Source organism: Triticum urartu, chromosome 4 (genome assembly GCF_003073215.2).
Source record: "Triticum urartu cultivar G1812 chromosome 4, Tu2.1, whole genome shotgun sequence".
NCBI lineage: Eukaryota > Viridiplantae > Streptophyta > Magnoliopsida > Poales > Poaceae > Triticum > Triticum urartu.
This window is the reverse complement of record NC_053025.1, coordinates 49,531,081-49,542,822: the sequence shown is the minus strand read 5'-3', so window position 1 is coordinate 49,542,822 and position 11,742 is coordinate 49,531,081. Positions and strand designations below refer to the sequence as shown.

At 47.2% G+C, this 11,742-nt stretch overlaps 1 protein-coding gene and 1 long non-coding RNA gene across 2 annotated transcripts; one reads left to right on the top strand and one right to left on the bottom strand.

Moving 5' to 3' along the window:
- Window positions 1–1,601: 1,601 nt before the first annotated feature.
- On the bottom strand, window positions 1,602–2,609 carry LOC125550580. Its single transcript, XR_007301695.1, has 3 exons — window positions 2,369–2,609; window positions 2,216–2,272; window positions 1,602–1,905 (listed from the first exon to the last, which is right to left on the bottom strand). It is a non-coding gene; the product is annotated as an uncharacterized LOC125550580 (long non-coding RNA).
- Window positions 2,610–6,175: 3,566 nt separating this feature from the next.
- Window positions 6,176–11,487, top strand: LOC125550579 (protein DETOXIFICATION 29-like). The gene is made up of 8 exons (XM_048713603.1): window positions 6,176–6,608; window positions 9,437–9,978; window positions 10,092–10,178; window positions 10,270–10,326; window positions 10,457–10,695; window positions 10,778–10,896; window positions 11,030–11,116; window positions 11,235–11,487. Exons 1-8 carry the CDS (start codon window positions 6,411–6,413, stop codon window positions 11,331–11,333), a joined length of 1,428 nt encoding a protein of 475 aa, XP_048569560.1. The 5' UTR covers window positions 6,176–6,410; the 3' UTR covers window positions 11,334–11,487.
- Window positions 11,488–11,742: the final 255 nt, after the last annotated feature.

Sequence of the window (11,742 nt, the reverse complement as noted above, 5' to 3'; positions counted from 1 at the left end):
ATCCAAATATTTCACGGTAGACAATATTTTTTGTCCACCTTGTGTAATTCTGCTCATCATCTTCTATCACAATTTTCAGACCTGCCCTTGATGTGACACAGGACAGAGCTACGTAGAGCTGCCCATGTGAGAACACAGTGTTTCTAAGATAAAGTCCAACCGCATTAAGAGATTGCCCCTGACTTTTATTGATGGTCATTGCATAACAAACTCTTATTGGAAACTGACGGCGTTCTAGACTGAATGTCCATTTTTTGCTTTTGGTGCAAAGCATGATCTTAGGGATGTAAACAGTTTCACCTACGTTGGAACCAGTTAGAATCCTTGCTTCAATCAACCGATCTCCTAAGTCTGTGATCAGCATTCGTGTGCCATTACAAAGACCCTCACTTGGATTCAGGTTTCGCAGGAGCATAATCAGGATACCTTTTTTCAGAACCAAACGATGCTCTGGATAATTGTTGACACTAAGCATGTTCAAGTATTCAATTGAGTAAATAGCTTCCATATCACTAAATTTTTCTATGATTTTGGTTATTCCAAATTATACTAAATAAAATATCTTGCAAAACTGACCACCCAGGTGTGCAATTCTAAGTACATCTAAATTATGTCCAATAGGCAAACATAGTCAGGTAACCTTAAATTTACATTTCACTCAACAGAACACCATGTTTGCTTTTGGTGCAAAGCATGATCTTAGGGATGTAAACAGTTTCACCTACGTTGGAACCAGTTAGAATCCTTGCTTCAATCAACCGATCTCCTAAGTCTGTGATCAGCATTCGTGTGCCATTACAAAGACCCTCACTTGGATTCAGGTTTCGCAGGAGCATAATCAGGATACCTTTTTTCAGAACCAAACGATGCTCTGGATAATTGTTGACACTAAGCATGTTCAAGTATTCAATTGAGTAAATAGCTTCCATATCACTAAATTTTTCTATGATTTTGGTTATTCCAAATTATACTAAATAAAATATCTTGCAAAACTGACCACCCAGGTGTGCAATTCTAAGTACATCTAAATTATGTCCAATAGGCAAACATAGTCAGGTAACCTTAAATTTACATTTCACTCAACAGAACACCATGTTTGCAATGGGCAATAGTTCTCACTTTCTCTAATGCAGCTCAGTCAACACCAGTCTATACTCATGTTGATTATGTAAAAATTCAGAATGCAATCCCATGAAGACGAGCTCTCTGTCAAAATTTCAGAATGCATGACCATATTGTCAAAAATTTCAAAAAGCAAGACACCTTTATGCGGGCAGACATATAACAATCTTGCTCAAAATTTCTAAGAAGAGAAATAAGAACCATCCAAACCATCTTGCTTGCAGCGTTATACAAGAAAATCTACAGTACACTCATATTTGTTGTTTCTCTGTACATAACTGAATTTTAACCGTCAGCAACAAGTTCAGTTAAGTTCATTTCCTATTAAAGCATAGAGCACAGCTCAATTTATTTCAAATTCATCTTTATACAGCGGCACATAACATTCTCTCTCAGAATCTGTAGGAACAAAAAGAAGAACAAACTGAACAATTTGACTTGAAATCTCATACAAGAAAAGCCACAGTAAACTGGTATTTGCTGTTTCTTTGCACATAACTGAAATTTAAACGCCACAAACAAGTCCACTTAGGTCGATCTCGTTTTAAAGCGTAAAACACAGCAGAATTTATCTCAAATTTAGGTTTGTACACATAACAATTCTCATCAGAATATCTAAGAAGAAGAAGAAGGATGAACTTGCTTCAAATCTCATACAAGAAAAAGCACAATAAACTGAAGCGGCAAGGAAAATCCCTGAAAATCGAACCTGAAGAGAAAGATGATCCTTTGAGCACATGAAACAGCAAGGCAAATCTGACGACGAACCGATTAGTGCGATTTCTGAAATAAGAAGAACAAATTTAACGTCTCACAGTGAAGGGACATAAGATCAAACAGTTCATGATCATGAATGGAGTCACACAGGCACGAACCAAAAATAGACACAGGAACATCCATGGACACGCATCAGTAGAACACAAAAGAGGATAAACCAAATCCCATCGGCTCTTAGAAGCAGCAAACAATAGATCCATGGCACACACACGCACTCATGACTCAAGCAACACAGGAAAGATCCCACATTGAAAAGAAGCAACAGTCACGCATTTCATCGAGCAGTTTACAAGCAGGGGAACGAGCAGAACCTCACCTCGGAAAGAAGGAACAAACAGCCGCACGGACGCACGACAAAGCAGCCACAGGCACCCTACACACGAAAAGAAAGCACAAGAAAGAAAGATTAACAGCTGAGTGGAGAGCGGAAGCAGCGGAAATTTATAACCGAACGAAAGAAGCAGCTCACCCTAACCAAACGCAATAGCAGCAGCGAGAGGAGCCATCAGGAAGTACAGCGGCGACGCGGCAAGCAAGCAACAAGCAAAGCGATGGCGATGGCGATTGATGGCGAGCGACGGGAGCAACGGCAGCGGCGGGTGGAGTTGACGCGGAACGAGGAACAGAGAACGAGAGACGACGGCTGGAGCGAGGCGGAAGGACGAACAGAGGACAAGAGCGTCGGCTGTATATACAAGGAGCAGATAGCACGCAAGGTAGCGATCGTTACTGGGCTGCGTCCACCACACCGCAGGGACGTATCAGATTATTGGGTTTAATTTTAGTCCAACGACCAGTGCGCCGAGCGCATGGACAGGCATCCATACGTGGCTCGATCCAAACGCAAACGACGCTCTACAGGAGGTACAGCCCACCTGCGCCTGCACGCACTCAACTCGGGTGCGCACAAGGCCGCATACGCACCATGCGCACTGCCATCCACTTCGCGACACAGTCCATTGGCCAGCCCACCTCTCATGTGCTTGTTATTGCAGTCTATGATCGCTGGGTCCGCGCGGGGGGGGGGGGGGGGGGGGGGGGGGGGGGGGGGGGGGGGGGGGGGGAGGGCTCCGTGCAGTGGGCGCTGCCCGCGCCCGTCCGTCGTTCGTTGTTCCTTCCGCGCAGGCCGACTGGCTGGATGTCGCGCGCCGCGCGCGTACCCCAGTGCGACGCGCGTGGGTGGGTGAGGGGCGCCACTGCTTTTCTACCCATGCTCTCAGTACCCAGCTGCGTTGGTGGCTCTGGCTTAATGATGGTCCCGCATGGCAGTCTATCGGCGTCGACTTGGGCTGTGATTCTACTCCGCTGCTCGCTCGTTCGCTGCCCAGCTGCGTTGGCGGGCCACGGCTGCATGCGCACAGCGCCGTGCAGGGTTGGATGAACTGCGCGTGCGGTGGTGGATCTGGCAGCGGCATGCGCAACTTTTCTTCCGGTCAACTCGGGTGTGCTAAACGGCTCTCCCACGCTGCGTGCGCCCAAGGCCGCGAGAGGTCGCACATTACGCGACTGTTATTGGGTTTAATTACATGGTCATCCAAACAAAAATTGGAGTTGGGTGCCCTACTGCCCTCCTGAGATTCCATCTAACCCAATACATGTGCATCCGGAAAAAAATATCTTGAATTGTAGTCAATTTCAATGCATTACTAGTTGATTTGGCATTGCACCCCAATCCAATTCAATGGGCTCAATAAAGACATCAAAACAAAACGTTAGATAAGTTCAACTTATAGACACAACTATTTTTATTGAGTTCCATGAAGTGAAGTCACTCCAAGGCAATTATCCCATGATCGTGACAGTCAGTGCTTCCAACCCGAGCTCAAATGCTCCTGACATGAACAGTTAAAGCAAAAAAAAAAAGAAATTCTGAAAAAATAATTGGCAACAAACATTGCTTGGTGCAGTGTCAACTGAGAAAGTGCACCAAATAAGCCAATGGATGCTATTCTCGACATCACTGGTTTCAAGTTTCAACCAATCTAATCTACCTACGCACCCTTTACCAAACACAACAAACTAGTAGTACACGCTTAGGATGTGTTTGCTTGCTCGCATTAGGCCCAACCAGACCCACGCGCGAAAGGAATGAAATGTTTGGTTGACTAGTTTTCATGTTAGGCCTGCATAGTACGAAACTTAAAGCAGCTCTGGGCCTGGCTCACTGAAAATGCTCAGATCGGCAGTTTCTCGCGAGCCAGGCCGAGCCGAGCGCAAGCGAGTGGGCCCTTGCATTAGTGGAGACTGGAGGGATGCGAGGTGATTACGTGAGGTCTTCTTCAACCTTCCGTAAGCTCCTACCTAATCCCCTCCCTCTAATCTACACAACGGTGCTTCGATTCGAGGTAAGCTCTACATGAAAAAGATGCACCCCGATGCTACGGTTCCATTCAGGCGATCGATTCGTAGTGTCGTCGGCCGTAAGTTCTTAATCTCGTGTTCCCATTTGAAGCTATTCTGGACGAATTTTGTCAGATTCATCGCGCATGATCGATCATTTGAAATTTCCTTTGACCAGCAGCCTAATCTCGCAGTTCCTCACAACATTCGTGTTGTAAGTTTTTGGTTTCGACGATCGTAGCTTCATCTCTTTTTGAACAACAATCTACTGCACTGACGCCGTCATGTCGAGCTCCTCTGTCCTCTGCTCAGAGCCCTCCTGTTCGTCCCTCTCGACGCTGAAGACCTTCCCCTTGATCTCCTTGCCCGCGTGCTACTGCACTAGAGTTGTTTTTGGCGTCGCTCATCTCGGCCTACTCTTTGTCGTCCTCCTACTACAATGACGCTGCAATGGCGCGCACACTGCTTTCTTGTGTCCTCTGCCTCCGTGCACACTACAGTTTGTCGCGCCGCTGACGGGGTCGATCATCTTCGCCTCCTCTCTCTCGTCCTACTACACTGGAGTCATTTCCGGCGTCGATCATCTCGGCCTCCTATCTCGTCCACTGCACTGACGATACCATGGCGCGAGCACTGCATTCTCCTCCTCTGTCCACTGTCTTTACGCGAGCACCGCAACTAGTTCGCCGACGGTGTCGCTCGTCATGCCGCCGACGGGGTCCCTCGTCCACGACTCCATGCTTGTCATGTCGGACACGGCGCCACGGCCACTATCCACCGTAGTCCCCATTGTCCGGCGCACACTGCACTTCTTCTCCCCTTCCCTCTGCTAGCTCTTAACCCTGTCTACTAAGTGAAGTGCTAGCTCTTAATCATACCTCATGTGTGCAACCAAACACCGAGTTCATATGCCGTTTGGGCCAATGCAGGCAACCAAACAAAAGTGCACTTTCGTATTACCCAATGCAAGGACCCTAGATGCAGGCAACCAAACAACTTGCAGATGTCGCATATGTGGCTTTTTTTTAGAGCCGGACTGGGTTGAGATGTGTATGCATTACAACTACTATTTACTACGACAACCAAATACGCCCTTAATGCTGCCATAGATGCACATCTTTTTCGCTACTGAACACGCCAGTCACGATCCGATGATTGATGGAACCCTCTGAAATCAGAGGAAGTCCACAACACTGGTCGCCATGCTCCATCCCAATCGACATCACTCCACCTACGGCCTACCTACCCACCCGACCCGCCTCACCCGGACCGGAGGGCCGGAAGTACCACATCTCCCTCACTGCCGATGGGCCTGGCCACCCACTCGTCACCTGTAAACCACCCTGTGCACGAGGCCGAGTTTCGTCAAACAATCGACGCATTAGCAGCCAATCAATAGCTAGTACGTACCACATCAATCCCACATCTGTGTGTACTGTGTAGGTGAAAATAGAAAAAATGGCCTTTATTTGAAACTTCAACACAAAATGGTCCCAATCTAAAAATATTTCACGAAATGGCCTCTTTTGCATGATGCCCGGGGCTAGGGCGCCATGCTAGATAGCATGACATCCCAGGTTAGGACGTCATGCTATTTGGCATGGCGTCCTAGGCCGGGGGCGTCATACTACATGTCGCTATCATGACGCTCTAGCCCGGAACGTCATGCTCTTTAGCATGACGCCCTAGCTGCGAGCGTCATGTAAAAGAGGACCATTTCATGAAATATTTTTAGATTGGGGTCATTTTGTGATATAAGGGCCAATTTTGTTCGTTTTCACACTGTGTAGTGTGTACTCCCATGTAGTAGTAAATCAATAGCTAGTACGTACCACATGAATCCCACATCTGTGTACTGTGTAGTGTGTACTCCCATGTAGTAGTAGCATCAACAGAGATAGTGGCTGAAGACTTGAAGGCACGGGGACCAAATATGCCCGAGCTTGCAAGAAGCCTATAAATAACAGCAAGCTAGCTTTAGCTAGCTAACTCTGGAACTTCTCTCACATCCATCTTCCTCCTCTGCTCAAGAGCACCGGCCAGGAGTTCATAGACACCGCACAGAGTGAGCTGCAGGAGGGTTGGCCGGGTGGAGTTGGAGTAGCTGGCCCGCCCGCCGCCGGCGTGAAACATCACATCGTCGGCGCCGGCCGGCCGGAGAGATCAGGTTGATGGGGAAGATGCTGGGCAAGAGCTGGCAGGAGTCGAGGCTGCTGTGGCACATCGCGTTCCCGGCGATCCTCACCGCCGTGTTCCAGTTCTCCATCGGCTCCGTCACCGTGGGCTTCGCGGGGCACATCGGCGAGGTCGAGCTCGCCGCCGTCACAGTCGTGGAGAACGTCGTCGAGGGCTTCGCCTACGGTGTCCTGGTACGCACGCCACGCGCCAACCAACCCGCATATATGCTAACGCGCATTGCTACTTTGCTAGCTCATTTCGTACTGGTAGATCCGTATATACATGTGCTTAGATGCTTCCATTCCATCTGTTAATTTGCACCAATTAACTTGGCAATTTTTTGGCGAAATCTAGTCGCACGTACGGATGCAGCATGTCTAAGTGCATGTCATAACTCTTGATTAACTGGATCATGTGTCGATCAATTCAAATAGGTTGTTAATTAGACTGCAGAATTTGTGAAGCACGTAGATATATATTAAGAGGTCAGTACTCGTAATCAAGATGCATGAGGCGCAGCTAGTAGGTATATGTATATAGCTGATTAATTAAGCTGCCTAGTAGCGACCAATGTGCCGTGCTAATGTAGGGTGGTTTGCACGTCTCCATCTAGGTCAGCTCCCGTGCGTCGCAAATTAACACCCGAGTTTGTTCCTTCCCTTGGAGACTTGGGTCAGCAGGATACCAGCAGAAACAAGGATTGATTGGTCATGCGTATATAACCTAATAAGGAACTAGCAACATGTCTCTCCGTGCGTGCTTGCTTAACCATAATAAAACTTGTAGCGATATAAAGAAGAGCCTAACATTGTGACCGATATTACGTACCAGCTTACGCATGAACTGGAGTGCTGGGGTTAGCAGTGATTATTTAATTTCAGTTTGCCTAGCGATCGAGACCATACCCGGCTGGCTGGCTGGCTGCTGGCCGTAAGGACCATCGATCGATCAAGCTAAGGATTCTGTTGTGCAAACATGCGTGCTCGCGTGTGCGTGCGCGTGTTTTCTACTAGCTCGGCATCGAGAAAAGCCTAAGGGGTCACATGCGATAAAGCTCAGAGCAGCTCCAATGGCACGTGGTGAGCCATGTGTGTCGACCTAGCTAGCTGGTAATTGCGCGGCGGCCGACACTGCACCGTGAAGGGGCATCCATCCATGCATGCGAGTAAAGAGCCGTGCTTGCTTTCCTTCTTTAACACCGATGAAAGCAGCAAGATCGCGTTAGAAAACAAACCTCTGCTTTTGCTAGAACCTGCAACTCAAAGTACAGACGCTCTCTCCAGATCTACCTCAAAAGTTTCGGTGCAGCTGCGTGCACACAGATGTAGTACGTGTCGTGCGTGCCCATCACTCGTCGTGCCGCTGCCGCCGCACCTACTTTCGTCGTGCCAGTGGCCAGCCAAATTCGGGCTGGGTTGACCGATGAGCGAACGAGGGACAAGGACGAGACGCCACGACACGTCCGAGGGAGCCATTTTTCTGATTTCCCGGTGGTCGTTTTCCGTCGTTCGGTGCACCGGGAAAGTAGGTGGATGCACCCGATCGAACGATCGATGGACGACAACGTACTCCATCCGAACTCGAGCCACGGAAACGTGGGGATTGTGGGTGGCGACGTATGCCGCCGTCGGAGTAGTGCATGTACACATACGGCGCGTACATATCGTTCGGTTTGGCCATTTCATTGTTTGTACCCTTTTTTTCCAAAAGGAGGGCATATTCATCCGCCTCCACATCGAGTGATGCATGCAGCAATTTTGTCAATCATTTTAAAGTGCATATTCCAGTGACAAAAATATTTGACATAAAAAAACTGCCGCACATGACTACTTCAAGAGCAAAATGAAACAGAGAACATCGGAAAATAACCATCATACATCATAAATCCTAATAGTAGCCAGCCAACCAAATCGGCTGGACAAATCCCAAGAGACCATCTTTCATCGGTTGCATCCAAAGACCATTTCATTATCTAGCTGTGGCAAATGACAACCGTAGTGCGGAGCATGTAAATTGATTTTTTTTCTGCTCTTTTTTGAGTAGGTAAAGTTGGTTATTGATGGATGTTCTCCTAGATACATCCGCCAATTCTACTCTAAGGTGGAAAAAAACTACATCTTTTTTATTGCAACCAATACCAAGCATTCACTCACCTCTTCAGCATGTGTATGAGCCGCTTTATTAAGTGTTTGGTCTTTATTTATTTATCTATTTATTTTCTGTTTCACATTTCTCTTTTTATTCAAATACTATTTTGTTTTAATACATGTTTAATTTTAAATTTTAAGTAAATGCTTTAATATTCCCTACATTATATTGATACTTTTTCCTGAAAATGTAAGGATTTTTTTAAAACAGGGATGTATGTTTTTAATTTTGTCAATATTTTTCCCACATACAATAATGTTTTTATTAACACATGATGTCTTTAGATATTCATGGACATTTGTATATGCATAAAATAGGGGTATATTCCTCATGGATTGTCTGCAAGATTTTAATAGGGAAATTGCCAAGCCAAACAGACAGTGTGAGACAGAAAACGAGCCAAGATCGTGAGGTCATGGCTCACCCTATTTTGACATCGATGGCCACCCCTCACGCCCCCACCTCCCATGTGCACCTACCACACCTCAGATATCATATGAAAATGGGGAAATATGCTCCATCTAAAAATATGTGGAAATAGCTAATGGAGCTTGAGCTCCATGGAGCCTGGAATTTGAAAGATTCAAAAATCAAATTTGTAGGTTTCAAAGAATTCTGAAAATACACACACATATCTATGGATGTATTTTTCGAAAAGGGTCACAGGATCGATGTATACTACTTGCCTGTAAAGTTTCATCACGAAATACAGGCTACCACAAGTCACGACTCACGACCGTTCATAACTATCAAGTGGCTAGCTTGGTAAGCTACCAACAGAAAATTGCGACCGTTCATACCTGGACCGATTGGCATTTGAATTTTGCTCCTTCCCGCGCACACGTGTAATGTTGATGGGATGCGTTTGCAGCTGGGCATGGGCAGCGCGCTGGAGACGTTGTGCGGGCAGGCGGTGGGCGCGGGGCAGGTGGACATGCTGGGCATCTACATCCAGCGCTCCTGGATCATCTGCGGCGCCACCGCGCTGGTGCTCGCGCCAACCTACGTCTTCGCGGCGCCCATCCTGCGTGCGCTCCACCAGCCCGCCGCCATGTCTGCCGTCGCGGGGCGGTACACGCGGTGGGTCATCCCGCAGCTGTTCGCCTACGCCGCCAACTTCCCGCTGCAGAAGTTCTTCCAGGCGCAGAGCAAGGTCTGGGCCATGACCTTCATCTCCGGCGCCGTTCTCGCCCTCCACGTCGTGCTCAACTACGTCTTCGTCACGCGCCTCGGCCACGGCCTCTTCGGCGCCGCCATGATCGGCAACGTCACTTGGTGGATCATCATCGTCGCGCAGTTCGCCTACCTCGTCTCCGGCTGCTTCCCGGAGGCATGGAAGGGGTTCTCGATGCTCGCCTTCAGCAACCTCGCCGCCTTCGTCAGACTCTCCCTCGCCTCTGCCGTCATGCTCTGGTTGGTAGATACACGAATTTAATTGAAACCTCCTAGTAGATTGCCTGAGTATCATTTTGAACGGTGCTTATAGAATTTATATGTGTGTGTGTGTGTGTGTGTGTGTTGTCTAGCTTGGAGCTTTGGTACTACACTGCAGTGCTCATCCTTGTGGGCCTCCTGAAGAATGCTCAACTCGAGGTTGACATCATGTCAGTCTGGTAAGCAAATCTCCATTGACAAACCTGTGACTGAACTTTGTGTACATGTAAAGAAATGGTTCAGTGATTAAACAGTTTCTGAAACCTGCAGCATCAACTACCAGCTCTGGACCCTGATGGTTGCACTAGGCTTCAATGCAGCAGTGAGGTATAATGCGCGCAACAACACAAATATAGCACTGCTAACACAAAAACTGCAACTCTACAAAAGTAGACGAAATCCACTAGTGTTTGTGCTAATGCAAAAATAATGATAATAAAAAATCTATGACATGCAGCGTTAGGGTGTCGAACGAGCTGGGCGCCAACAGGCCGAAGGCAGCCAGGTTCTCGGTGATCATGGCGGTGTCAACGTCCGCCGCCATCGGGGCGGTCTTCCTGGTTGTGTTCCTCGTCTGGAGGACTGAGCTGCCGCGCTTCTTCAGCGACAACGACGAGGTGGTGAGCGAGGCTGCAAAGCTCGGCTACCTTCTTGCAGCAACCATCTTCCTCAACAGCATCCAACCTGTGCTCTCAGGCACGTACCGCTAACACTGATGAGTTACCAAATTAATCCAATGGCAATTGGAACATCTTAACAACAAGTTGTCACTGTGCAGGTGTGGCGATAGGAGCAGGGTGGCAGACGCTTGTTGCCTTCATAAACATTGGGTGCTACTACTTGGTTGGCATCCCACTGGGGGTCCTCTTTGGCTTCAAGCTTAGACATGGTGCATTGGTAAGGACAAAATCAGATCAACCTCCAAGATGGATGCGTAATTATTATTTTTGAGAAATAAGATTGATGCATAATTATAAACGGGGAATCGGATTCTAACCTGCTCCGAATATATAACAATGTGTTTCTGCAGGGGATTTGGGTGGGCATGTCCATTGGCACGCTGCTGCAGACTGCTGTACTTCTCATAATTTGCTTCAGAACCAAGTGGGACAAACAGGTGTCGTACAATGCTAACTTCACCCGATCCGTCGATCACAGTTATTTTCTATACATAATGACTCGATCAAAGTTGAGCAGATCTTTATATAAAAAATGTCTGAACTTTCAACGTGCAGGCTATGTTGGCCGAAGAGAGGATAAGGGAGTGGGGAGGAAGCAGTGATACATTGCCGGCGGCGACAACAACGGTGACAAACGGTAGCATATATAGATGATCAGATGGTTCCTGCATACAGATTGGACAATGCTATTTATATGTACATGGATAACACATATAGGTAGAATATATAGAAGTAATTAACCTGTACAGACCGAGATTGATCCAGTGTACCTCGGCTTCGTCATTGGGGAAATCGGCCTTTTAGGATCTGTTTCGATCGGAGAAATGAAATTCAACTACTAATTCATGTTTAACAAGAATTAGAATTGGGCATGCAACAGAGCCGCGAAACCGTATTAGTAGTGAAGTCAAATATAAGTTTTGTTTGGTTCAACACTTTGAAGAATCGAGCACGCAAACACACTACAAGTAGATATATAAATGAAATACAAGTACTATAGACATGTACCGAATAATATTTTTTGAATATATAGTATTATTATTATGCATAAATATGAGGCACA

Bases quoted from the DNA above. Each gene is read 5' to 3' on its own strand.
- LOC125550579 (XM_048713603.1), top strand. From the start codon at position 6,411: ATGGGGAAGATGCTGGGCAAGAGCTGGCAGGAGTCGAGGCTGCTGTGG. The intron at 9,979-10,091 runs GTTGGTAGATAC...TGTGTTGTCTAG, and splicing joins GCCTCTGCCGTCATGCTCTG to CTTGGAGCTTTGGTACTACA. The intron at 10,327-10,456 runs GTATAATGCGCG...TATGACATGCAG, and splicing joins GGCTTCAATGCAGCAGTGAG to CGTTAGGGTGTCGAACGAGC.